Genomic DNA, 27,314 nt, shown 5'->3' with positions numbered 1-27,314 from the left:
GCACTCCAAGCTGGAATCCTGAGTGTCTTCCTGATTGGAGCAATTTACATCACATGCTCAATCCCAATTAATAATTGTGGCCAGGGAGATGATTTTTGTTGTTTGGTTTATGCAATCAGGATGCATATATGGAGCAGGGGATGGAATCATTTCCTGAGAAGAACTTAGATTATGTGGAAGATGGGTAGATACTAATAGGAAAAATCCAGGGAAAGAAAAAAATGAATGCTGGATGTTCACCATACAGGGACATCTGGCTTGCAGACAATAGCAAACCCAGGGCTCTATTCATTGAAAATTGTCAGTATTTCCAGTATGCAAATAATTTCCAGATTACAAAACTAGCAACAACAACAAATTCCAAGGCCAGTATGCTTTATTTTTACTTTTTGTGTGTTTGACTTAAGACGGTTGAATGAGTTCATTTTCATTTTTAAGCATTACATTAATTCCCATGCAAAAACCAAGACTGCATATGCCTGATTTCAATCAGCCAAAATTCAACCTACGAGTCTGGACAATCAAGATCAAAACCAAAATGTTGCTTGACCTTTTCAAGAGTAGAAATCACGGGTGTCCTTGAGAGACTGACAGGCCTCTGACCTCTCAAAGACCAGTTTGACATGAGGCCACACCAAATAAGGGAGCCAATGCCTCACAGCACCTCAATCTGGCAAGTAATTTCATTCATGAAGACTGGACACCCCTACACCAAGGTTGTCACTCACAGATATTTCTGGTTCCTGCTCTAGAGCAAAGCCTACTTTCTAACAGGCATGATATCTTCAATTTGGAGCTTATAATTCTTCCTGCCAGTATTTGTCAAAACTCTTAGTAAAGGTAAAGAGACTTTACATTAAAAAAAAAAAAGCTTACCTCTATAGAGGCAAGAAAGTAATAAATACAAAGACACCTATTTTATCAAGTAGATATTTCCTCCAGCTTTAGACAAAGTCAATTAGCAGGTATAAAGCTTGAAAAATTTCTCCAAGACAAGGAACCAGAAAATCAAAAAGGGCAAAACGGGACCCTACAATTAAAGGAGAACTAAACCAATGCAAAAAAGCATTCTAAGTGATTGAGAGAAATGGGCTACAACTAAAAATGACAGCATTTTAACAGTGGATGTTAATTTAGATTGAGACACACACATGGGAACTCTGACAAGGGCAAAGATCTCATTAGTGCAAATAACAATTATAATGGTATGTTCTTTAACAGGATTTAAATAAGGCTTCAAATTATTACACACACTAAAACTAACATTTGGAAACCTTAGTTCTGTTTGGAAAGTTGTCAAACACACCCTCCAAACCACCCAAAGTTCTGATTTGAGGACAATTACATTCAGTGAAGTTGCTCCAAAACACCATTTGTAGCATATTCACACATAAAGTCTACATTGTTTGGTGGAAAAGGGGGAAACCACTCTGGCCACTGATCAAAAGAAAGAAATCCAGCTAACGTGCCAGGTAGTCAGTCCCCAGGTTCAGACGATTCTCTCAAATATCCAAAGTGAATGAAAGCTCACTAAAAACAAAGAACGAAACAAAACAAATAACAAAAAGAATGGAATCCTTAAATGTCAGAAAGAGATTGTTTCCCTAACCCCATTAACACATTTGCCAAAAGTATGAAATAGAAAAATGCAAGAGGATTCATGGGCATTTTCATCTATGGCTCAAGTTCTCCTTAAAAAACAAAATACCAAATGACAATAACCATTAAAAGTAAACAATAATAATGACAACAAAAACATCAGAGGCAGAATATGAAATAGTAATATACTGTTTCAGAGCCTGCACCATCCTGCAGAACCAGGAAACTTAAAATTTGTTCTTAACAGATCCATTATATGGATATGTAAAAAACAGAAAGACAGCATCACAAACCACACTACACCTTATGAAGAGTTTTAGAACCGGGGTTGAGGGGAGGGGAGTCAGCCAAAAGCTCAGAAAAATTTATCATCAATTCTGAAATGGGGCCTCGTGACATCATCAGGGTTAATAAAGACAGAGATGGACTTCCCCGGGTTCTCAGTCACTAGCTGCTGTAGTTTTTTGGCCAAACGGTCATCGGGCTGGTTGGGGTCCCCCCCGTCCGACTGCGGGGAAGGGATGCTGGTGGTGCTGCCCCGCCTCTGGAGCTCCAGCGTCAGCCGGTTGGCGGCCTTGACGTGCTCGATGGCAGTGCGCAAGTGCTCTGCAGGGTCTGAGCGCACAGAGGAGAGCTTCCGGGCGTGGAGCATGACTGTCTCCTCCGACAGGTGCTCCAGCATGTTGCACTGAGGGATGAAATAATTGGGGCACATCTTGTTGACCAGGCAGTGTTGCAGGTCATCGATAAGACCCAGCAAAAAGTGGGCTGCGTAGTCCTCTTGAGCCAAGTAGTTGGCAGGAAGTCTGTCGCAGGCCCAGAGCATCATGCTCCGCAGGTGATAGGGGCTGATAGCTTTGGGCCGAGACAGGAGTTTAATGATGATGGCTTTGCATGCCTGGTAAGCCTGCATGAGGCTGCTGGAGATGCACTTCTTCAACTGCACCTCACTCCTGGCAAAGGACAACCGCCATTCATTGTCCTTCTTACCCTTGTAGGAGCAGGCAGGCACCAAGTAAAACCCACTGATGACCTCTTCTTCGGTGATCTTCCCATCCCAAAAGTGGTTCTCCATGAGCCAGCTCTGGGCCACTGCAGGCCAGCCTTTGAATGACACCACGGGGACAATATCGTACAACATGCGACTGCTGCCCACACCCAAAATGATGGAGATGATGGTCCCGTTCTTTTCTACCTTTTCCACCTTTGGCATCCCTCGCTGGGGTTTCTTCTGTATCTCTGACAGGACAATGCTGATAGAGTCGTAGAACCAGTCGGCCACTTTGGTTGGGGAGAAGAAGTAGTTGGTAGCACCATTGATGTGATCAACGATGGTGCAGCAGTCTTTCCACTTACTGATCGTTCCCTCATCAAAGAGTCGGAGGCTCAGCCAGGAGTGGCACAAGGCCGAGTGGCGCATGTCCAGTGTCACAGGCTGATTACGGTCATGCAGCTTAAGGGCTGGCACCAGAAGGGTAAAGTCCATATCGTAATCGGTCCCCCGAGCATAGACATTAAGCTCATCCAAGTCCAGGTCCACCACGCCTTCCCGGACTCCTCCAGAGAGCAACAGGTACTCATTGGCCACTGGAAGTTTTTGGTCCAGCTTTTGCACCATTCCTGGGAACAGAAAGAGAAAACACCATTATAAGAAGCACTGTCAAAGGAGGCTTTTGCATTTATACAGAATGTTCTGAGCTTCCAGAACCACTGTTCATTCATTTGTTATTGTAGAAAACTGGATCTCAGGCTACTGCAGAGACCTGGCTAACAGTGCTTTGTTCTCCCTCACCAGTGCTAGCCTCCACCCTTTCCAAGTGGCAGAATGTACAAATTACAGTGCAAAGCAATATCACATTCAATCATAAACCAGGGTTCTCCTCCCACAGTCATCACCTCAGTTAAAGGCACTGCCCTACACCAGTCACCCAGGCTGAAAATCCCAGTAAGCTTCAACTCTTCTGGTTCTTGGACTGTTAAATCTTATTGCTATAACTCTGCAATGTCTTTTGCTTCCTTCTCTGCTCTCCATCTCTGGTGCTATCACATGAGGTCAGGCTCTTTTCCTCTCTTCCTTAAGCAGTCTCCCTCGTTCAGGTTCTCCCTGCTTAAACCTTCCTCTACACCAGCAGTTCTTAAAATGTGGGCTGCAGACCACGGATGCTCCTCGGGACCCTTTCAGGAGGCTGTGAGGACACAACACTTTTCATAATCACAATAAGGCATTATTTGGCTTTTTCACTCTGATGACGTTTGCACTGATAGCACACAAGCAAGGAAGGTTAACTGCTGGTGCCCCAGCAGAATCAAGAGTGGCACCAATTTTTGGGGTCATTGTATTCTTTACCACTATGCATTAGTGTTTAAAAAAAAAAAAAAGGCAGTTTCACTTAAAGTCCTTGAGGAAGAAGAAAAATGATTCGTTTTATTAAAACCTAACCCTTGCACACACATCTTTCTAATACCCTGCGTGACAACATGGAAGTAACATGGGAAGTAACCATAAAACAATTCTGCACACCAGAGTGCACTTATGTGATTGGGTCATGAGCTGCACCAGCCTCCTTGCTCACAGTACACCATTTTTACTTTAAAGGACGGCTGCTAAACAAAATACGGTTACCAGACTTGGGCAGTTGGCAGACATTTTCTTTAAAAATGAACAAAATGGGCCCATCTTCACAAAAAGATTTGATTATTTAATGACAATGATAAAAATTGGAACTTCTGGGAGAAAATTTGTATTTTGGAAAACTCATGTCCTTCACTGTGAGCTTGACATCTTCCAAAACCAGACTTTACTGATGAGACTGGTGATATTAATGAATGTGATTTTCAATGAGACTGTGGGCTCTTTAAGGGTGAGAACCAGGTCTCAAATTGTATTAAGCAGGCATAGTCTCCCACAGGAGGCACAGAACTGAAGCTACAACTGAATGATAAAGGAAGGAACGGATGGAATTAACAGGGCTAAAATACTAAGTGCTTTATAGAGGCTAGTTTAAATGACTGTTCCACAAACAACTTACACATTTACACTTCCGGCCTCTTGCCTTTTTATTATATACTTACTTGCTTTTCATTGTCTGGCAAGCTCCCAGCATCACTATCGAGATTTATTTAACAGCTTTTTCCCAAAGATCACAAAAAACTACCAAACTATTATTCCATCATTCCATTGCAATTACTTTTTATCAACAGTTTGTTTATAGCACCATCACAATGCAAATAAATGAATCAACTGTTTGTTCTATCATTATATTTCAAAATTTAGTATTCATTTATAAAAATATGTTCTTTTCATTCTTTAAAATTACATTTTCCAAACCATATCAAGCACGAAAATGTCTTCTATTTAGTACCCTTTCCTTCCATAAGTTATCCAATGTTATAGAGTCAATAATCAATCAGAAAGAGAATCCAGTTTATACGGCCTCTTGTGCTGTTTCTCAGATCACATGTGCTGGACACTGTGTTGCATCACCCAGATCCCCCTTCGATAAATGGCTTGTGCCAGCTGCTAAGAGTGCTGTCAGGAGACAGCCCCAAACCCTCAGGGAATGTCTCAGCTGCAAATGTCCACCACTTCAACCAAGGTCATGCCCCATGGTTAGGGGTGGGGCTGCAGAAGTATCGCAACTCAGGATACACTGAAGGGACAGTCTAACCCAGATTTCTCCAGGGGGTCAACTAAGGCTGACATTGGGCCCGCAAGGAAACTCAATTTCTCCCTCTGCTGGATCCTGCTTCTTTCCTCTCCCTTCCACAGGTGTTGATCCTAAGGGTGCTCCTTAATAAATATCCCAGCTAACCCCATTCCAGAGGCTGCTTCCTGAGGAACCCAACCTATGGTATTACATGATAACTAAACAAAAATAACCTTCACAGCAAATTCAGCATAGACAATTTATTTTCATTTTTAGTGCTTTTTAAAAAGCAGGACATGACAATCAAGATTGAAATTTATCATAAACACCAAAAAAAAACCCCACCTCTATTTCTCAACTGTCATAATGTTTCAATATTAACCTCATGTTTACAATACAAAAAACACTCCCATCCCAGGTGTGAGCCAATTGATGTCTCAGATGCCAAAGCGGTTGTGAAAATCAATTTCATTATTTTATAGACTCACCTATAGGAAGTTACTTTCAAAGAGATACATTTGATAATGAAATAATTATCTCATCACTGTTTCAAATAATCTTTCATTTTAGCATTTGGGGAGCCATAAACATGTATGCGAAAAATCATGAAATGCTGTGTCGTGGTTTATAAATCAGATGAGATCCAATTAGATTTGAGGTGGTATTATTTGGACACCACATTGCAGTCCCCTCTTAGGAATAAATAACTCAAAATTCTATATGTCCTTTTGGCTAGACAAAAGCAAACTGTCTCTGAGCACACCAGCTAGGACCTATCTATACAACCACAGAAACGTGTACATTAACAGACTGGGGATAATTAGTCTACACACATGCCATTGAATTTTCCCTTGATTTTGTTTGGATAGTCATAGGCAAGAAATGAGCTAAAACTCTCTTCTGCCCTCTCCTGGATTAAAGAAGGTATAATCTATTATTTTATACACTAGAATTTTCTTGCCAATGATAAAATATTCTCTTTCCTCCAAACTGCTGTTTATGCACCTTGTTAAAATGCTGGTACTTGTTTCAAAAAGGCCATATAAAATAAGCTAAGTTCTAATATTCAGGAGTCAGGGGAATTTTTTAAGCTTCTTATTCCTTTAAAGCACAAAGAACTTCAGCAGCATAGAGAATATTACAGGGACTCATTTGCTAAGCTACTAGAAGTTAGAAACAAAGTCCCTAAGGCCACATTGTTCCAGCAACTAATCCCTTGTGACATTCACATTTACATTTGTCCCACCTGAGCCCATTAGTTTGCAGTTTTACAAGTGATTTGGTTGACACATGCTGGAGCCTTCCCCAGCATTCTATAAACCCAGATGTCCTCCCGGAGAACCTTCCTAGGCTAAGTTTAAGTGAAAATGAACAGACATCAGCTATCATGACAGAGGGGTTGCCAAGCAACTAAATTACAGAATTGGCCAGGGGCTGGGGGGGGGGGGAGACAGAGGAAGGGAAAAAAAACTCAACTACACTTTGACCTTGAGCATCAGTTCCAACAAGTGCCGTCACTTAACTGATCCACTGGTTTTTGTGTAATTATGAGAAGGTAAGATATCACGGGCTCTGGCTGCTTAGATATTAATTAAATTATCCAAAACCATGAGTGGGAACAAAAGGAAAGTGTACACACACCACTGAGCCTGTATGAAGTGAAGAAAACAGGAGATGGAGAAATAACTGTTTTCCTTAAGTGGGTCTGTTCTTTTCATGGAAGTTTTGGCAAATGTTTGTTCTTAAAACACTAAAGGAAAGCTGCCTCCCAGCCACCCTTCCTGTAGTTTTTCACTCCTTGGATTTCAGTTTATTTCATAGTTTCTGTTTAAGACCATATTATTCTTTTATGCAAGTACTGGGACCTCAAGTTAAGGAGTAAGTTCCATGTTAAACAATTCTGTGCTGATTATCTCTAGAATTTCAAGGAAAAACTGTGACTCTGTCCTTGGTTTTCTCATCTTCTAGTGAATAAAACTTTATCACATTTCACTGAATTCAAATCACATAATCTACATCATTCAAATTTATGTGATCAGATTTTTAACTCCAGAGCGCAAGAACTAAGTATCATATTTTTGCCCTCTCCCATCTTCACAACCCCATCCCAGTAGGTATGTCCTCCTTTTTCAACTTAAGTAGGTGGCTTAATAAACACTAAGTAGATGAAATCACTACTTGTATACATTCCTTTATAAAAAGCTTACCTATGTTGAAAGGAGAAAGAGCCATAAAAGAGGTAAAGTTTTTGTCATGTAATTAAAGCTTAGAATTAGATAAATTTTATTTATGTCTCTATATCTTTGACTATGTTCATAAAAATGATTAGTTCTAGGTACCTGAGTATATTATTGAAATACCATTATTAACTACAATTAATATTATTGTTTCATATAAAAATGTTACCTCTTTTTGGCCTCAATTCATGTGGTGAACACCAATAACAGCATCTCATTATGTTAGTAATTCTCAACACTAGGATGACTCCGGGGCCAAGGGTAAAGGTACAAGATGGGAAGATGTTGACAAAGCCCTTCAGTGATTCTCAGACATCCCTGAGGGGAGTGGTCACCTTGGTTGACAACCAATATAAAATCTTCCTATAAAAATATTATGCTTCTCCCCACTATGTGGGACCTGACTCCCAGGGGTGTAAATCTCCCTAGCAACGCAGGGATATGACTCCCGGGCATGAGTCTGAACCCGGAATCGTAGGATTGAGAAAGCCTTCTTGACCAAAAGGGGGATGGAGATGAAATGAAGTGAAGCTTGGGTGGCTGAGAGATTTCAAATGGAGTCGAGAGGTCACTCGTTATATTGGAATAGCTAGAAGTAAATACCTACTATTTACTAGAAGTAAATACCTGAAACTATCAAACCCCAACCCAGTAGCCTTAACTCTTGAAGACGATTGTATAACAATGTAGCTTACAAGGGGTGACAGTGTGATTGTGAAAACCTTGTGGATAGCACCCCCTTTATCCAGTGTATGGATGGATGAGTAGAAAAATGGGGACAAAAACTAAATGAAAAATAGGGTGGGATGGGGGGGATGGTTTGGGCATTCTTTTTTACTCTTATTTTTTATTCTGATACTGATTCTTTCTAGTGTAAGGAAAATGTTCAAAAATGGACTGGGGTCTGACAGCTTGACATGCTGAGCCCTCTGTCTTGGGGCTTGCCCCTATGAAGCTTGTTACTGCAAAGGAGAGGCTAAACCTGCTTATAATTGTACCTGAGTGTCTCCCCCTGAGTGCCTTTTCATTGCTCAGATGTGGCCCTCTCTCTCTCTCACTAAGCCACCTTAGTAGGTGATCTCACTGCCCTCCCCTCTACGTGGGACCTGACTCCCAGGGGTGTAAATCTCCCTGGCAACACAGGATATGACTCCCAGGGATGAATCTGAACCTAGCGTCGTAGGATTAAGAACATCTTCTCGACCAAAAGGGGGATGCGAGATGAAATGTAGTGAAGCTTCGGTGGCTGGGAGATTTCAAATGGAGTTGAGAGGTCACTCTGGTGGACATTCTTACACACTATATAGATAACACTTTTTAGGTTTTACTGTATTGGAATAGCTAGAAGTAAATACCTGAAACTACCAAACTCCAACTCAGTAACCTTGACTCTAAGATGACTGTATAACAATGCAGCTTACAACGGTGACAGTGTGACTGTGAAAACCTTGTGGATCGCACTCCCTTTATGTATGGATGGATGAGTAGAAAAATGGGGACAAAAACTAAATGAAAAATAGGGTGGAATGGGGGGATGATTTGGGTGTTCTTTTTTATTTTTATTTTTTATTCTTATTCTGATTCTTTCTGGTGAGGAAAATGTTCAAAAACATTGGGGTGATGAATGCACAACTATATGATGATACTGTGAACAGTTGATTGTACACCATGGATGACAGTATGGTATATGAATATATCTCAGTAAAACTGAATTTAAAACATAAAAAACAAAAACAATGAATGAGTGTTAAAAAAAAGTAAATGAACAATGGGGGGAGGAGGGGAATACAATGTTTTGGATGTTCTTTTTTTATTTTAATTTTAATTTTATTTTTTGGAATAATGAAAATGTTCAGAGATTGACTGTAGTGATGAATGCACAACTATATGGTGATACTATGAACAACTGACTGTACACTTTGAAGGCTTGTATGTCATGTGAACATATCACAATAAAATTACATTTAAAAAATGTCAATAATAAAAAAATATTATGCTGTATTCTTCAGAGGAGGAAATATTTTTGTCAAGCTTACTTGACATTCTAATAAATATTCTGATATGGGTATGACCACCTTTTTCTTAGAAAGTCACCAATCTGTGTAATTTTTAATGACACCAATTTATGGAAAGCTTTGGCATTTTTTCTTAGTTCATGGCTAGAAATCACCTATATGAAGCCTCTTGCTTTGTAGGTGAAAAAACTGAGGTTCAGAGAGAAGAAATGACTTATCCAAGGTCACACTGTCTCAGTGACAGGTGAACAGCAGTCTTTCAACATTCCCACATTTGCTGTGAAGGTCAGAATGCCACACTCTTCTCCCTGTGACAATGACCCAATTTGACACGAATGCCAGAATGTTTGGAAGGGAAGAAGCCGAAGTTTTAGGGCAACATGCCAGCTTTGTGCTTTCACTGATCAAAGATTCAGTGTGACCTTGGGCAAGACGCAGAATGTGTCTAACCAGCCACATTAGCACAAAGAGGAATAAGCCTGATCTGTTTCACGAGATGCCATTAGTCTTCCCAAATAAATAGAAGATACTGTGCAAATACAGAAGACTCCAAATGGAATTTACCAGCTTTTCAATAATCTTCTGCTCAGTGACCACTGAGATTCACATCAATATTAATATGTTTTATAAGTCAAACAGTCAGTTTTACTTGGCATAATTTCAGAGATTATTGCATGTAACTTTATTTAACCTTTCAGAAAATGGATCAACTCATGCATGTAATGTCCTATTAACCAGAATACAGTATACAGGTCTGATTTTAAAAATGCCTTCTCAAAAGAGTCTCCTTGATCTTTCCCCATTTTCATAATATGTGGGCAAAAGCAGTGGACTCAGGATAAGGCAGTCTTGGGTTTGAATCCTGAGCTTGCCATTTGCTACTTAAGTGGGCTCAATGAGTTTTTAACCTCTCTGAGTTTCTGATTCCTCATTTTTTTAAAAAATAGGAAAGAAAAAAAAAAGGTAAAACATTCTTTATAATGGCTGATAAAATGCCTTAGCACAAATGGATATTTAATACCCCCCCACCCCCACGTTCTTCCCTTCCTCCACCACCTATAAAACTGGAATAGCAAACAACACCTATTCCACAGACCTGGTTTGAAGATTTAATTAAATAAGATGATCAAAAGCTTATAGCACATGCAAGGCACACAAAGTATGTTAGATGAAGAGAAATGAACGGAACGTTCTCTCTCCCAGCTTGAGTCAGGACAGCTGCTAGCCCCCAGGGTGCTTCCTCTGCATGGGTACAATCCCGGGACAGGGGACACGGGTTGGCAAGCAGAGGACAGGCCAGAACTCGGCCCTTCCTTGTTCCCTCGTCCACGTTCCCCCAGATGAAGAACCTGCACGCCCCTGGCAGAGGCAGGGCGGGGGTGTGTGTGGTTCATCTGAACTCTTACATCAGCTCTCTCTCTATCTAACGTCCTGGTGGGCTGTATTCATGGAGCACTTTCCTTTCCTTTCCAGATGAGATACCAATATAAAGCAGGTGGCACAGAAACTGGCAAAGAGAAGCTCAGCAAATGAGAGATTCTATCAGAGACAATAGTCTATTAGATAGATCCTTGTAGTCAACCTTCCATTACTGCACTGGCAAGGATACATCTTGGCATTAAAAAAGCAACCGCTTGTTGATTGTATCATATTTGCTTCAATCAACCCAAATACCTTATTAACCACACCCTGGGGATCGTGGTATTTGCTACCCATTGTGAAATGTGTCAGCATATGTCTATAAAATCATTTCCTAATAATCCAAAAGTCAGGTAGGAAAAAAAGGCCTCTCTGATCTTTCACTATCTTCCTTCTTAAAAATTAAAACTAAAATTCTAAAAATTGGTGGACTTTGTTGAAGTCTACTAAGCTATTGGAACAGAGCACAAAGGCTACAGATAGTCCATTTACAAGAGGACTGTTCACTTTAAAAGGGTCATTCTTGAAAGTTAAAAACAATTGCCAAAGCAAGAGCAATGCCAATGAAGTATCAAATGACTACACGGAGAAAGGAGAAATGCCTCAGTGGCGATGAGTATACCTCTCCCTGACGGCAAGACATTCAGAATTATTATTCCAACTGTGCCCCGGTCACCTCTGCCTGTGACCCAGCTGAGCCTAGTTTTCATTCCTTTCTCATTTTGATGTGTATATGCAAACTACTGAATTATTTTGAAACTGGAGAGCTGAGTTTGATTTGAGAGTCTACATTTTTTAAAAAGAATAATTAAGTGGGCCAGGAAATTGCAACAAGCATGGAGAGGGGATTGAAAACTCAAGTTTCCTTTATTCATGCATACAAATATTAGTGCCTCGTCTGAGCCACTACTGTGCTACATACTGAAAATGCAAAGGTGAGGGGAAGCACACACAGTCCCTTCCACATAATGCTTATCATTAGTGAAAAAGTCAGACACTAATTGTATCAATCAGGGTAGGTGAGGTTACGCTGAATAACAAACCAAAAATCTCAGTGACTTAAAACAACAGTTTTATTTTTCACTCACGCTACATGTCCATCAAGGGTTGGCTGTGGGCTCTTCTTTGCTTATTCCAGGACCCAGGCTGTAGAGCAGCCCCTTTCTAGAACTGTGCCAGTCACTCCATTAGGGGAAAAGACAGCTCCAGGGAACTCTTAGCAGCTAAATGCTCTGGCTCAGAAGTGGCATGTATCATTCCCATTTCCAAATCACCGGCTGATAGTCCCATGGTCCTACACAACCCCAGAGAACGAGGAAGTGTAATTCTTCCATGTGCCGGGAAGGTGGAAAGCCAGAAATATTCAATAGGCAGCACACACGGTTCTCACACTAATCAAATATCACATGCTAGTGAACATAAAATTATTAACTGAGATAATAACACTGAAGGAAATGAGTAACATTCCTAGTCAAAGCAGAAGAACAAGAAGAGTGAAAGTTGTTTAGCCTGGAGAAAAGAAAATTCAAGAAGGCTGAAAGATCTATCCTGCATGTATCTTCATATATTAAATGAATTTCCCTGGTAAAGAAGAAATGGACTCCATTTATTTGGTTCCACTAAGTAGAAGGTATAGAGAGGAAATTTCAGCCTAATGCAGTGAATGGAAGACTCTTCTATCTGGTAGAATTTTCAAACAATGCTGCCTGTGGGGGCAGTGGATTTCTTGTCCCAGGAGAAGGATGATCACTCAGAATCTTCAGCAGGGATGAAGACTAAAAATACAAACCTGGGATGGAGTCTGTATAGGTGTCTGTTTCAGTTTGCTAATGCTGCCATTATGCAAAATACCAGAAATGGATTGGCTTTTATAAAGGGGGTTAATTTGGTTACTAAGTTACAGTCTGAAGGCCATGAAAATGTCCAAATGAAAGCATCAACCCAAGTATATCTTCACTGAAGGAAGGTCAATGGCATCCGGAAAACCTCTGTTAGCTGGGAAGGCACGTGGCTGGCATCTGCTGCTCCCAAGTTGTGTTCCAGCTCCACTCTCAGCTCCTGCACGTTCTTCAAAGTGTCTCTCTTGGCTGCAGCACCTCCTTCTGTCTGTGAACTTTTTTATAGGACTCCAGTGATTCAATTAAGACCCACTTTGAATGGATGGGATAACACCTCCATGGTAATTATCCAACCAAAGGTCTCGCCCACCTTGATACAGTCACATCCCCATCGAAACACTCAATCAAAGGATTCCAATCTAATCAACACTAATACGTTTGCCCGACAAGACTGCAGTAAAGAACATGGCGTTTGGGGGGACATAATAACATCCAAACTGGCACAGTATCTTTCATCACAAGAGTCTAAAGTAAAGAGAGATGACTAAAATGTAGACTCCTGCAGCCACCCATGACCATCCAATGTGACCACAGTTGTACCCAACCTTTTGTTTGTAAGACAGATCTCAAAATCTCAACCTAAACGCTAATGTTTTCTTGGATTCTCTACCTTAAAAAAAAGAAACTCAGGGTTCACACCTCTATTGTTTAAGCAAATACTTTTAGGATGGTGGGTAAAAGAGAGTAGTTAACAATGGCAGTAAGAAATCTGAGGTAGTGGGATGCACGAAGGTTCAAATGTGGGAGATGGGCTGCTCTTCTCTTGCATCTTGTTTATCCTGTGTCCTTTTTAATCTGCAGTCCGGATGCTGTAACATCCTCCAACCAACAGGGATGACTCTGCAAATTTTTAAAGCAGAGGGCATAGGACTAGCGATGACACATATAACAGCAAAAGAAACACTGAATTTATGGGGCATAGTTTCAAAGCACATGCACCTCTTTTCACGGGCTCTGTGAGATGCCAACATTTCCTGGCCCATCTATGCACTATGCAAGAGGCTGAATGCTTTGTTTATGTTGTCTTGATCCTCACTTTCGAGTAGGCGATATTGTCCCCCTTTTACTGATGTGGAAGTTGAGATAAGTAACAGTTCAATAAATTGTTCATGGTCATAACAACTGAGCTGGGACCCAAATTCAAGTTAATTTCATATCCTTTTTACCCCCCTGTGGTTTGTATATATATTATGTCCCCCAGAAAAAAGCCATATTCTTTGATACAATCTTGTGGGGGCAGATGTATTAGGGTTGATTAGGTTGGAACTTTTTGGTTCAGTGCTTCCATGGAGATGTGACTCAACCAACTGTGGGCGAGACCTTTCATTGGATTATTTCCATGGAGGTGTTGCCCAACCCATTCAGGGTGGGTCTTTATTGGATCACTTGAGTACTTTAAAAAGAACCACACAGGCACAGACACAGCTACAGCCAAGAGGAGCACTTTGAAGAATGCACAGGAGCTGAGAGAGGAGCTGGAACACAACCTAGGATCAGCAGACACCAGCCACGTGCCTTACCAGCTAACAGACGTTTTCCGGACACCACTGGCCTTCCTTCAGTGATGGTATATTTGTTGAAGCCATAGCTTGGACACTTTTATGGCCTTAAGACTGTAAGTTTGTAACCAGTTAAACCCTCTTTGAAGAGCCAGTCCATTTCTGGTGTTGTGCAAACGGCAGCATTAGCAAACCAGAACACCCCCTATGCTGGTTTCCAGCATTAAATGAGGTCTCCTAGGAGAATACATAGTTTAATATCTTTGGGCCTTTAAAATTACCACATGAAACACTATAGAAAACAATAAGATGAAGCTTGTTTCCCTATCCAAAAATGAAACATTTTCCATTTTGGAGTCAGATGATTTTTAAAGCAGATAAAAGTTAATTTTTGCCATCTCTGGAGAATGAAGTGTATATATAGGTAAGTATATGACAGGGCCACTGTCATAGGAAAGGGATGATTATAAATGACAAAAATTTTATTGTCGAGTGCTATGACACACTGGTATGTGTGTGTGTGTGTGTGTGTGTGTGTGTGCATTTGTGTGTGCGTTTCATACTCACCTCCTGGAAAACTCAAAGAGCACTCCAGAAGTGTTTTAATCACAATAGCATCCTTGGAATTCTTTCAGGTGTCCTGAGAGAAACCCTTGGAATGTTCCCACATATTCAAATGCATAGTCTAATTTGCTTATTTTAACTCAATAGCAGATCTTTAATGTTAAGGTCACATCCCCTGAGTTTCCACCACTAGATTAAGGAGAAGGGTAGAGGGTGGAGGGGAACATAATGCTACTTTTACTAAAGGAAATATTAATCACAAAGCCAGAAGATCCTAATGCGTTCTGAAGTTCTTTGTGGATACAGCAGTGTCTAGTATTTTCACATTTCTTCTCTGTGTAAAACTCAGCTCAGGCACACTGAGACATAGAGAAAGAAACATGAAAAATTCTGAGACCTCTTTCAAAAATAAAACAAAACAAAAACCTGGTATCCATGAGCCTGTGATCAGAGACATGCTCCTTGTGACCCACCAGCCAAAAAAAAATTTATTATCATTAAAAAGTGGACACTGTAAGTGTCGTCTGTGCTACAAACTCAGATTTGCTATGTTAGCTTAAAAATGATCCCAATTTATTTAGATGCTTCCTCTAAAAAAAATCTAAAAACTATCATTGGCTAGTCAAAGACTTTGTCTTAAAACTAATTTACTTTGGAAACTTTCAAGGACACACAACAGTAGAAAGAACAGGATAATGAATCTCTATGTGCCCACCATCAAACTTTAACAATTAGTTTGCCACTCTTGCTTCGCTTATCACTCAAGTTTTTTTGCTGTAATATTCAAAGTAAATCCCAGACAACATATAATTTCAACCATAAACATATTAACATATTTCTCTAAAATAATTAATCTAATATTAAAATATTTCTCTAATTATATTAAGAGATAATTTATTATGTCTAAAAAGATAAAGAACTTTTAAAAAATGTAACCACCATTCTCACATCAAAACAAAATTAATAATACCTTATATAACAGATTTCATTTAATTTTACCTTTTTCCTAAAATGTGTGTATACCTGCTAAATGAAAATATTGAGTGTGTGTGTGTGTGTGTGTGTGTGTAGCAGATGCTGTGGATGTCCTGCCCTATGTCCCCAGCCCACCCCGAAGTTCACTTGGAGCTAAAGTAGGCAGTTTCCTGAAAGCTGGCAGTTTCCTTCCTCAAGAGCCAGAGAATCTATTCCTTTGCCAGTGGGCCAGCTCTGCTCCAGGCACTACCAAGAAGTACAGGAGAGTTAACCAGGAGAATGAACACACATGGCTGGGAGCCACCCTCGACCAGTGGAGGACAGGAATCCGTGGACACTTGCCCCAGCCTCCCCAGCTGGGATAGCTCTTAAGATGAGTGTTGGTGGGACAATTCTAAAACCCACAGAGGGTCCCACAAAATTAATTTGCTAAGTAACAGAACATTTTCTGAAACTAGCTATAAAAACAATTTTCAAAGTGTTCATCAGCTTCCCTAGCTCAGCAAGCATTTTCCAGCACATTTATAGTGAGTACTTTATTTATTTATTGCATTGTTGATATTTGATTCTCTTTGTTTCCTGAAGGGCATTTCAGATTCTCTTCCAGCTCTGGAGAACTTTGGAGAGCTGAAGATTCATATACTTTTTAAAAAGTGGCATTTCTTCCTCAAATCCCAGAGAGAACAACAGGGAATATGGTTTGAAGAGGGAAAGTGAGAACAAAGGGAGCCCAATTTCCAGTTTACAGTAAGAACCCAACCCTCAGAGCAGAGCTTTATTCAAATGGACCCACTTATTCATATACAAAAGCTTTTAAGTCACATTCAAAAGCCAAAACATTTCACATTCAGCCTCTGTTTGGGATTATTCTGTCTTTTCTCTCTAATCTGTATAGAAAATTTTTTGAATAATATATTTATTCTCTCCATTCACTGATTTTGTTCATTCTTTCTTTGAGGTGGCACTAATCCCAATCTATCAGTTATTTGTTTACCTGTCAGTCTTCTGAATCCAAGTATCTCCTAACTTAACACAATGGGGTTCAAAAGATGTCAGTGGAATAAATAAATGGTGTGGTCTAAAGATAGCTTACTGGAATCTTCTAGAAGGAAAATTGTCAGTGATACATTTAGATTGACAGTGTTAATCTGACACTGTCATTTCCAGAACTACGAGAGACCCCAGAGCCACTATATATGTGTGCCAGTTTCAATGCATTATGCCCCCCAAATGCCATTACCTTTGATGTAATCTTGTGTGGGCAGACCTATCAGTGTTAGATTGAAATTCTTTGAGTGTTTCCATGGAGATGCACCCCACCCAACTGTGGGTGATGGCTCTGAATAATTTCCATGGAGGTGTTGGCCTGCCCATTGGGTGGGTCTGAATTAAATTACTGGTGCACTATATAAGCTCAGACAGAAGAAGCGAGCTTGCTACAGCCAAGAGGGACACTCTGAAGAAAGCACAGGAGCTGCAGATGAGACACATTTTGAAGATGGCCATTGAAAGCAGACTCTTGCTCCAGAGATGCTAAGAGAGGACAAATACCCCAAGTGCAACTAAGAGTGACATTTTGAGGAACTGCAGCCCAGAGAGGAACGTCCTGGAAGAAAGCCATTTTGAAACCAGAACTTTGGAGCAGACACCAGTCACGTGCCTTCCAAGCTAACAGAGGTTTTCCAGACACCATTGGCCATCCTCCAGTGAAGGTACCTGATTGCTGATGTGTTACCTTGGACACTTTATGGCCTTAAGACTGTAACTGTGTAACCAAACAAACCCCCTTTTATAAAAGCCAGTCCATCTCTGGTGTTTTGCATTCCGGCAGCATTAGCAAACCAGAACAATATGCAAGCAAAAGAATCTGTTACAAACACTGAAGAGGTGGAAAGGAGAAGCTAGCAGCCTCTTAATGAGCTGACCATGAACTAACCAGCTACTTAAAGGCATCTCCTCTTGTTCTCTGAGAATAACTTAGCTTCAGGGCATTCTCCAGAGAACCAATTTTCAGTCAACAATCTTAGAAGGGTCAGGAGAAAAGCTACTATGTAATTAAAGTGTGGTCTGAGTTCAAAGTCTAACACTTGCCCACCCAACCCTATACCCCATGCACCTTAAAAAAAAAAGAATATTACCATTTGATGCATGAGCGGAACCTGTAAATAAATGAATTCTTTCATACTAACCAATTCTCAAAAATTGCCAGTAGATGGCACCCACATGCCACTCATTTACTAAGGGTTTCTAGCTGGGATCCAAAGTCCTAGGATAAAATCCTAGAACGCATGGAGGTCTAGTAGGAAGTTAAAACTTGGTAAAACTACATTAAAAGCATCACTGTGGGTCTACTGTCCCCAGGTACCACCCAATGACTCATAACTCTGCCCTGTGGTTCTCCAGGGGAAATCCTCCTGGTAATTCAGGAGTTGACAGGCTCAGTCTGGGTTGAGCCAAGAGTGAAAAATCCTTTTTTGTGGCAGGCAAAATAGGTTAAAATTAATTCCCAATGTACACTGAAGCCCTTGTAGCAGCTCACATTTGCTGCAGCTGTGACTGAAACGTCAGGATTAACATTTCAGGTGCTGTTTTTGGTTTGTTAAAGCTGCTAGAATGCAACAGACCAGAAATGGGCTGGTTTTTAACACTGGGGATTTACTAGCTTACAGTCTAAGGCCATCAAAATGACCAAAGTAAGGCATCAACTGGATGATACCTCCTCTGAAGACCAGTTACTGAGAGCTTGGGCTCCTCTGTCAGACAGCAAGGCACATGATGACATCTGCTGGCCTCTTCTTCAGTGTTCCATTGCTCGCAGCTTCTGGCTTCAGTGGCTTCCTCACAGCTTCTCTGGGGCTTTTTCTGTGAACTTTCTCTCTCTCTCTCTCTCTTTCATAAAATGTGAAGACATTCATTAAAGATTCAGAAAAGAAAAATTACCATAACCTTGCTATTGCAGTTCTTCTCCATTACCGTGATCATCCAGCCACTTCAAAGAAAGTTCTCAACTTCAGATACACCTTTCCCAAACCAAGAACAACACAGCCTGCAACAGTCTAGCCCAGCTTCAATGGGGTCTGCCCTTTTGGTCAAGAGCATCATCTGTTTGTTGGGACTGGTCTGATAGTCATGTTCATATGAAAATAGGGGATGCGCTCCATCAAGCGTGCTCAGGGATCCTTCTTTTTGATGTTTAATACATGTTTGAACTATGGTACCTACTTCAGGGATAGCAAGAAAGATCCTACTTTAAATTCCATGGTTACTCTTTTAGAGCAATTAAGGGGTAACAATACAGTAATACAGTACTTTGGAACTTGTTCTAGAATACAAGTTAGCTTTGATTGTCTGTCCTGCTCCATTAAATTGTTGATGGATTAAAACAGCTTGTGCCAGCTGGTAGAGTAAGAGGAGTAAAGGTAGCTCTGAATAAGCAATAAGAGTCATGTTAGCAGCTCTCTGACCAGGGTTCTACAATAGGTTAGCGTCACTGTATTTATATTAGAAATGGTGGTGTTGTCCATTTCTAGTGAGTTATGTTTGAAGGTTAGTGTGAGATAACTATAAAAGGGAAATATATTATTTATCCCTATGCCTTACAAATCCTGGCTTTAGAGATGGCAGCATCATTCCATTTCTTGAGATACTTTTAAGGGGCATAGTGATGATTTATTCATTAGATATAATCCCTCATAATACCCGTAACAGCCCTGAAAAATCTGTTTTTCTGTGGGAAAAAAAATGAGGTGTTCATTACTCATGAATATGTCTTGAAATAAATGAGACAAAATGAAAACTCAAGATTAGAATGTAAGTTTTGGTTATGGCTACCCAACACATCTCACTAGTTCCCTCCCATATCACTACTGACGTCCTACCAATTATAAAACAGTTTCCTACCAATATTACCAACTTGGATTGTAAAGCCTGTCTCCCTGTGGACATTACAGGCTCAACAATAATAAATACAGTAGCAACATGGCTGGTCTTAAGTATGAGAAATTCACTTCTTATAGGATGGCTGTAGAAATAATTATGGGACTTCTACCAGTTATGAGACCTTCCTGTAATTTCAAGTAAGCTTACCCCTTAAGTGGTATGCAAGATGGTCTTGTTTATGAAGAATTCTGAATCACAATATGATAATTCTTTAATTCAGTCAACAAAAAGATTACAATTCAATTCATACAAGGTACTAATATATGCCAGGAATTATGCTTAGTTCTTCCTAAAGAACTAATTTATGTTACTAAATCCTAACTGTGACCAATCCTATCATCATTCCCATTTTATATATTTAGAAACTACATCTTGAAAAGGGTAAGTAAATTATACAAGGCCACAGAACTAGTAGTGGTACAGTTGGGATTCAAACTATTGTTTGTCTTACTATTGGGTGCAAGTTCTTACCACTGTTTTTTGCTGTCCCCAACTAATGTTTTGGATGCAAAAATCAGGTCAGCTATGTTAAGTGTAAGGGATATAAAGCCAAAGACAGAAGTTGGTTCTCCAGAATTTTATAATCTAGATGGCAAAACTAATTCCTATAATAAGAGCAGTACCGAACATATGTGCAATATTTTTTGTAAACCAGAGCTGGAAGTGATTAACTTGTATTCTAGAACAAGTTCCAAAGCAGCTTATTACTGCATTTTTCCCCTTAATTGCTCTGAACTATGATTTGAAGGCTGAACATGTGGAGAGTGATAGGGAAGTTGGAAGGCAAAGTATTTCTGCTTATGAAAACATGTAAGAATGTAAAAAAAAAAAACACCATATATATTCAAGAAATTAAAAAATTGCCAATATGTTTCTTTATCTGTAGTGTACAAATCAAGCTACAAGCTGGGGAGGGGTAGGCTTGTTGAAGAGTCAAGGAGCAGACAATCTGAGTGTCTTCCTAATGAATTTGGACTTTATGCAACAGATGATGGGCAACTGTTGGTAAGTTTTGGTGAGGAGCAACATTACCAGGCTTGGATTTTAGAAAGTGATCTCAGCTGATAATTTGGAGAATGAATTAAATAAAAGAAGGTATAGTTAGGGGGACCAATTAGGAACTGGTTCCAACAGTTATTTTCAACCGAGAGAAAAGGAGGCAATTGCATACTACCTGTTTCTGATTGTGGTGATAGGGTTGATATTAATACTAATTTGAAAAACAGTTGATGAAAAAAGGCTATTATTTTTCAATCTCTAACACAAACTCCAAGGCTTATAAACTTGAACTAATAATAAGTGAGCCCCTGAAACTGGACAGTCCCCAAGACTGTGAGGTTCTGGGACTGGATATCAGCAATCTTTGGTCCTTGGCTTTTCTGTCATGTGGCAATGCACATAGTGTCTTCTTCCTTCTTCTCTGGTTTCCATTGACATTTAACTTCTGGCTGTTCCCTCTAGCCTTCTCTCTCTCTGGGACTTCAGTTATAGGATTAAGTAATAAGGATTACTTCAGTAATAGGATTAAGACCCATCTGGACTCATCTGGGCCACACTTGAACCAAAGTCAAAAGGCCCCATTTACAAGAGTTCACACCCACAGGAATGGATCAAGTCTAAGAACATGTTTTTCTGGGGTACATAGCTCCAAACCATCACAGAAAGTAATGGAGAAAATGTGAATAATGCAGATTAAACTTAAAATTTGTCAATATTAATTACATTGTGAATAGCACAAAAAATTTAGGAAATTGTCTTGCAGTTTTTGAATTCTATTCTCTGATTTAGCAAAGAAGTCATTCATGACATTGACCAATGAGTGAAGTTCTGACATTTGTTTTCATGCTTTCATTTTTTTTTTTTTAATTTTTTTTTTTTTTTTTTGGTCTTTCTTCACGTAAAGGAAATAAAAACCAACATTCATGTTGGAACTACACTTGGAACTCTGGTTGTTAAATGTGTAATAATATACTACCGACCCTAAGGAACCACCGGTGGAGCAAAAAGATAGAAGAACCTGACTGGCTGGAAAAACATATGGAACAGAGCCTCTTGTCAGTTCCAGCCTGTACCCCTATGAGAGAGAAATAAACTCCTAGCCTGCTTAGCCCACAGTAGTTTGGGTAATCTTTGTTGGGGAATCTTGGCCTATGGCTAAAAATAATATAAGCAGGAAGAGAGAGCTAGGTTGAAGGTATGGGAGAGAGAGGAATAATTGATGGATCGAAAGGTTTTAGTGCATAAATGCCGCCTTTCCTCAGCTCATATGGTCAGTTTGTCCTCAGTATCCTTGAAGAATCTCTCCTTTCTCAGGTACCTAGTAGCCTCCTGCTACATCTAGTGGAATTTCAGGTCCAGCATTTATGCTCCAGAATTTTCTTGATTCTCTTCTCCAGATCATGTTCTTGGATATGCCATTCCCTCAAGGTCCAAAACAGCCTCTAGGAAAATGTCCAATCAATATGGAAGGAAAAGGGCAATGAAACTGTGCTCTTCTAGTTCAGGGAGGAAGGCAAATTACTTCAGGTGATTTCATATAGAGAGCTAGCCCATGGGGGTACATTGTGGAGATGATTTGTTCCACGGTGGCAGTGGGCCGGGAAAGACGGAAGTGAGCACTTTGCCTCTGTGAGCTTCTCTTACTTTTATCTCCTAGCTTCTTTATGTGTTTTATCCTTTTATAAAAAACTCCAGTGAGAGGATTAAGACTCACCTTGGATGAAGTGGTCACATCTCAATAGAAAAAACCTAATCAAAACGTCCCACCTACAACAGATCTGCAGCCACAGGAATGGACTAAAAGAACAAGGCCTTTTCTGGGACATGTAACAGCTTCAAACTATCACAGGTGCCAAGAATAAGAGGCAGGGGAATTAGTCCTTGATTAAGGCACCACTCTTTCTTCCAAACTGTTTCATTTTGACTACAAATAAATACACAAAGGAAACTGATTTTGTAACTACCTAGTTTCAATCAATAAAGAATCAAAACAAGCATTCTCTTGCAGTATATGATGCTGTGCAGTTCACAGAGAATGGCCATAGCCATTTACTCATTTGCTTCTAACAATTCTGTGCAAGGAATTATAGTTCTCACTGAACAGTTGTGGAAGCTGAGTCTCTTAGTGGCTAAGCAACTAGCTAAGAGGACACAAAATATCCACATAGTTCTCTGGCCTAAATTAGAAGAAACAATCTGATCACACACAGTTATTTTGAAGGAAGGTAGCCTGTCATTTGGGTTCTTTACCAAGTTGTTACTTTGTGGCAGGGTGGGCAGGAAGGAAAATGTAAATATAAAATGTAAAGCTTGCACTACTGGAGGCAATCTATAGATGGTACATCAAGAGGCATACAGATAGTACTCGGTTTTGCCTATGCTGGATAAAAATTATGAGATGCCCCTTGCCTTCTGTATACCAGCAAAATAAACACATATCATTCCTGGAAATAACTTGTTTATCTTCAAGTGTCAGATAATCATAGACTTAAAAGTTATTAATCAATTTTTCATGTAGCTCCTTGTTTTAATACCTAACATACTAATAACGACCCCTTACTTAAATTGTCTTTACCTTCATTTAAAACCAGTATAATTTATTCAAAATACTAATAACCTCTCAATCTAGTTTCCAAACAACAAAATAGTAATATCCTGAAAACCTATTTCAAAAAATAATGACTCATTAATAAGTCTTAAAAACTTTTTTCTGTTCTATAAAATTGGAGAATTCCATACAAAAATTCAAATTCGTACAACTACACCCACAACTTTACTTTAGGGAAGGATTAAGGATCAAACAAGGTTTTTTTCAAAGAAAACAGATGTGAGAAAAAAGTATACACAACCTGATAGACTAATAAAGTGCAGACTATTCTTCTGAGACACAATTGTCTACCTGATAATTACTTTCAAATATCTGGATAAAAACTTAGTTGATTGTTTGAGCCTGAAAATGTTCACATCAAAAGAGATCAGACTTAAAACACAACTTTTCAAAGCCCTATCAGGTGGTTGAAATTTGCTGCTTAAAAGCTCAAGTAGATCATTTGAAAGAGGGTACAATTGTTGCAGTGTTTTTAAATCCACACCTGGTTCAATAAAGAAGTAAAAGTCAAAGAGTGGGTGTTGAGAGCCTCTTCATACTGAAGTGAAAAGGTTATGTTTTGACAGAAGGTTTGCCTATATTCTCCCAACATCTAATATGTAGCAAGTCAGTAGTGGTATGGGGATGAAAAGTGAATTCAATATCCTAGCAGAGATTATGAACTAAAAGGGCATCTATTAAAAGAAAAATTAAGAGATTTTATTTTACTTCATAGTGAAGAAGGATGCTGCTCCAATCAGCTGCAAATTCTGTAACCCTTAGACTCCAGAGGATGAAGTCTAAGTTGTACTTGTCCCCACACAAAGAATGAATGAATCACAGATAACTAGAGTCAGAACTGACTTTCAAGTTTATTTACTCCAGCTGTCATGGTACAGATCAGAAAACTGAGGCCTCAAAGACAAGTGACAGACACAGAGACTTGGTGCAGGTGCTGGGAACAGAATCCAAAGTCCCTGATTCTTAATCCAGGGCTCTCTTGCTCCACTTGTGGTTCTCTAACCAAAGAGTTTATTTCTAACAAAAATACAGGTCCCTACATTCCACTCTAGGAGTGAAGCATTATCTCCAAGGAGACACGTATGCTTTAAACTAGCAATGCTGAAATGCTTTTAAAATTTAAGACTGTCTGCTCCCTCCATCGATTTCAAGGCAAAAAGTTTAACTGCACAAAATCAAGAAAGGCAAATCTACCAAGTTAAAGGAAGGAGTTTACTGTACCAATAATTTTCTAAAATCTTGAAGAGCTGAGATTAGCTGCTCTTCAAATCGGTAAATACACAAACCTTGGTGACTTTGGGAAACCTGACAGTAACTGAGACTCAGGAAAGATAACAGCATCTCTCATTTCCTCACAACCGGGGAATTCATTTACGTCTCTATTCTCCCAGTTATTCATTTTGCAGTGGAAAAAAACAAGTACCTTTTTGCTAGATTCCTGTTATTTTTCCACACCCCCTCCCTGCCTCCACCCATTAGATAATGGCTTATTTTGTCCTGTATTCAATATTAAGCATGGACAACGCAATGGTGTAATCAGTCAAGACTCCTTGAGGACAACTGGCCAGCATGCCACTCCTCACCCCGGAGCACATGTGGGTCACCGAGGATTGCGTGTAGGGCTGACGGCAGCTGAGCAAGGAGCCTTCGGACGTGAACACAATTACAGCTCAGTCCTTGAAACAAAGCCACCCAGTCTGAATTGAGGTGTACACTTTCCAAAGCTATCAATTGCTCCGGGGGTGAATTTAGACACAAAGGATTAAATACAGGCACCCATACTGATATTGCATCCCTTCCAAAAATCCAGTTAGATTAGATTTTATAGTTAAGTGGGAGAAGACTAAAGTACATGCATTCTTCTAAAAGACAGTGCCTGCTTGAGAGAGGCTATTAAAGGACTCAACCCAAGGTGTGGTGTGATTGTGAGATGCAGAAATTCTTATAAAACTGACATTTGGGAACAGACCCAAGGCTTCTTATGAGGGTAACTTTCAGACGAAATATTCCATAATTCTGTTTAAGAGAGGTAGTTTGGAGGGAAATCCTCCAGCAAATTCATTAGAAGTTTTTAAGGTTTCCACTAGAGGTTGTGACTTCCTAAGTTTTCTTTACAGTTGTTGGACAGACTTCAACCCAAAAAGTATGGAGAGGAAAAAGACCTGAAAGTTGGATATAAAGAGTCACACCTGAGTTTACTGGAAGGCTTTCTAAGTGAGTCAGAAACGGATTTGGGTTTCAGAAACTGCTTCCTGCTAGTGAATCCTGAATGCCCACGGGCTGTCTGCAGCGATACTACTGAAATGGTGGGATGGCACACGTGCATTGATAAAATAGCGATCACATCAAGATTTTCTGAAGATCAGAGAGTGACTAAGTCCTAGGTCTAATCTGGATTCTGCTGCTGACTTACCTTGGACATGACATTTAACCTTTCTGGGACCATTTTCCATCTAGAAAGCAAGGGGCATGATGAGATGATTCCTGAGGTCTTTCATATGTAAAAATGCTACGGCCCTACGATCAGAACATGAGCAAAGAGTCACCCTGGGACTGGGATCTGGGCCATATGGGCAGGTCTACATATAGGGAACACCATCTCCCCATTTGGAACTGAGGCAAGCACTTTCATTTTGGTCTGGATGCACCATCTGGCAGTGGCCTGAGGGTCACAAGCTTTGCCCACACTTCAGTCCAGACAAGCCACAGAACCCTAGTGTACAGTAGCCCCTGCCAGCCCTGAGCATGAGCTCCTCAAATATTCTAAAAGTGAGCCCCATATTGGCTGTCAGTACTGAAAGCAGTAAATTTTGTCATCATTAGACAGTTCCACCGGAGTTCTTTCACATTCATTCAGTTGGCAAATGCCTGAGACTGTTTCTAAAATATCTCTTGTCCAGCTCAGGCCCTCAGCATGTCAGAGAAACCAAAGTCTCCTAATTGGACTCTCCTCCCCACCACCATCACCCACCACAAACGACCAGAGAGCCTTTTAAGGGACAGCTCGAATCACATCACTCTGTGCTCAAAATCCTTGGAAGGCACTTCCCCTGCCCAGTTTAAAGGCTACCGGACTACTTCCCGCAGTCAAGGCGTCCCACTTTCTGATGCCAACCTCCACTCCACTTCAACGCTTGAGTTAACTGCTCCCTTATGCTCCTCCTGGGCTCCAGCCCTAAAGTGGATCCCCAAAATATGCTGGCCCCCCAAATATATCCTGTGCTTTCCAGGTCCCAAGCCACTGCTCATTCTCTTCTTTCTGCCTCCCCTCCTTGCCTGCCGAAATCCTGCCAATTCTACCCCCTCTGAAAAGCTTTTGCCTCCTAATCACCACTACCCTCGCCCCAAGCAGACATACTGTTTTCTTTCTCTCCTTACCCAGCGTTTTGATTAAAAGTAGTGTTGGTTTCATATGCAGTTTTCCCAGAATGTTAATATTTTGTACAACCCAGGAACAAGCAGCTAAACAAAACATGCTCTAGCACAGCAGCAATGCAGCAACCCGCAGAGAGAATGATGCCCGTGTTCTTCTTTGCTCAGTTTGGCATGTGGTCTGTCATGGAAATGCCTTTTGTTTTTATGGTTTTCTTAGAGTTTAATGTATTCTGTCCTTGTCTCCAAAATTCAGCAACTTTATCCCTTTCTTTCAACCCTTTTCATCAAGCTGTTTCAACCTTTTTTTAAGGGCAAAGTCCTACATTAGAGTGGTATTTCTTTATTTTTCTGCACCGTTGTTTTGTCAATGTCCTGATCACAAAGTCAAATAGGTTCTGAGTGATCTGCTCATGACCCTATTTTTCCCACAAGCTGCACAGTTTTTCAGAACACGAGAATTTTAAAGAATGTGCACACTGTATTTTTACATAAGTGCCTAGACTAACACTCAACCAGGACAGAAGCCAGCCTGCTCTTCTT

General features: G+C 40.2%; 1 protein-coding gene across 2 annotated transcripts in view; it reads right to left on the bottom strand.

Annotated features, from left to right (window-relative positions):
- Positions 1-358: 358 nt before the first annotated feature.
- Positions 359-27,314, bottom strand: part of MB21D2 (Mab-21 domain containing 2) — a 135,399-nt gene continuing 108,443 nt past the window's right edge. For both annotated transcript variants that reach the window (XM_037838219.1, XM_037838229.1), the window contains one exon: positions 359-3,219. In XM_037838219.1, the coding sequence (XP_037694147.1) occupies positions 1,955-3,219 (1,265 nt within the window). In that variant the 3' untranslated portion in view covers positions 359-1,954. The remainder of the gene's footprint in view (positions 3,220-27,314) is intronic.

This window comes from Choloepus didactylus, chromosome 1, assembly GCF_015220235.1.
Source record: "Choloepus didactylus isolate mChoDid1 chromosome 1, mChoDid1.pri, whole genome shotgun sequence".
Classification (NCBI taxonomy): domain Eukaryota; kingdom Metazoa; phylum Chordata; class Mammalia; order Pilosa; family Megalonychidae; genus Choloepus; species Choloepus didactylus.
Note: the sequence above shows the minus strand (reverse complement) of the source record. Positions and strands in the feature narration are given on the sequence as shown.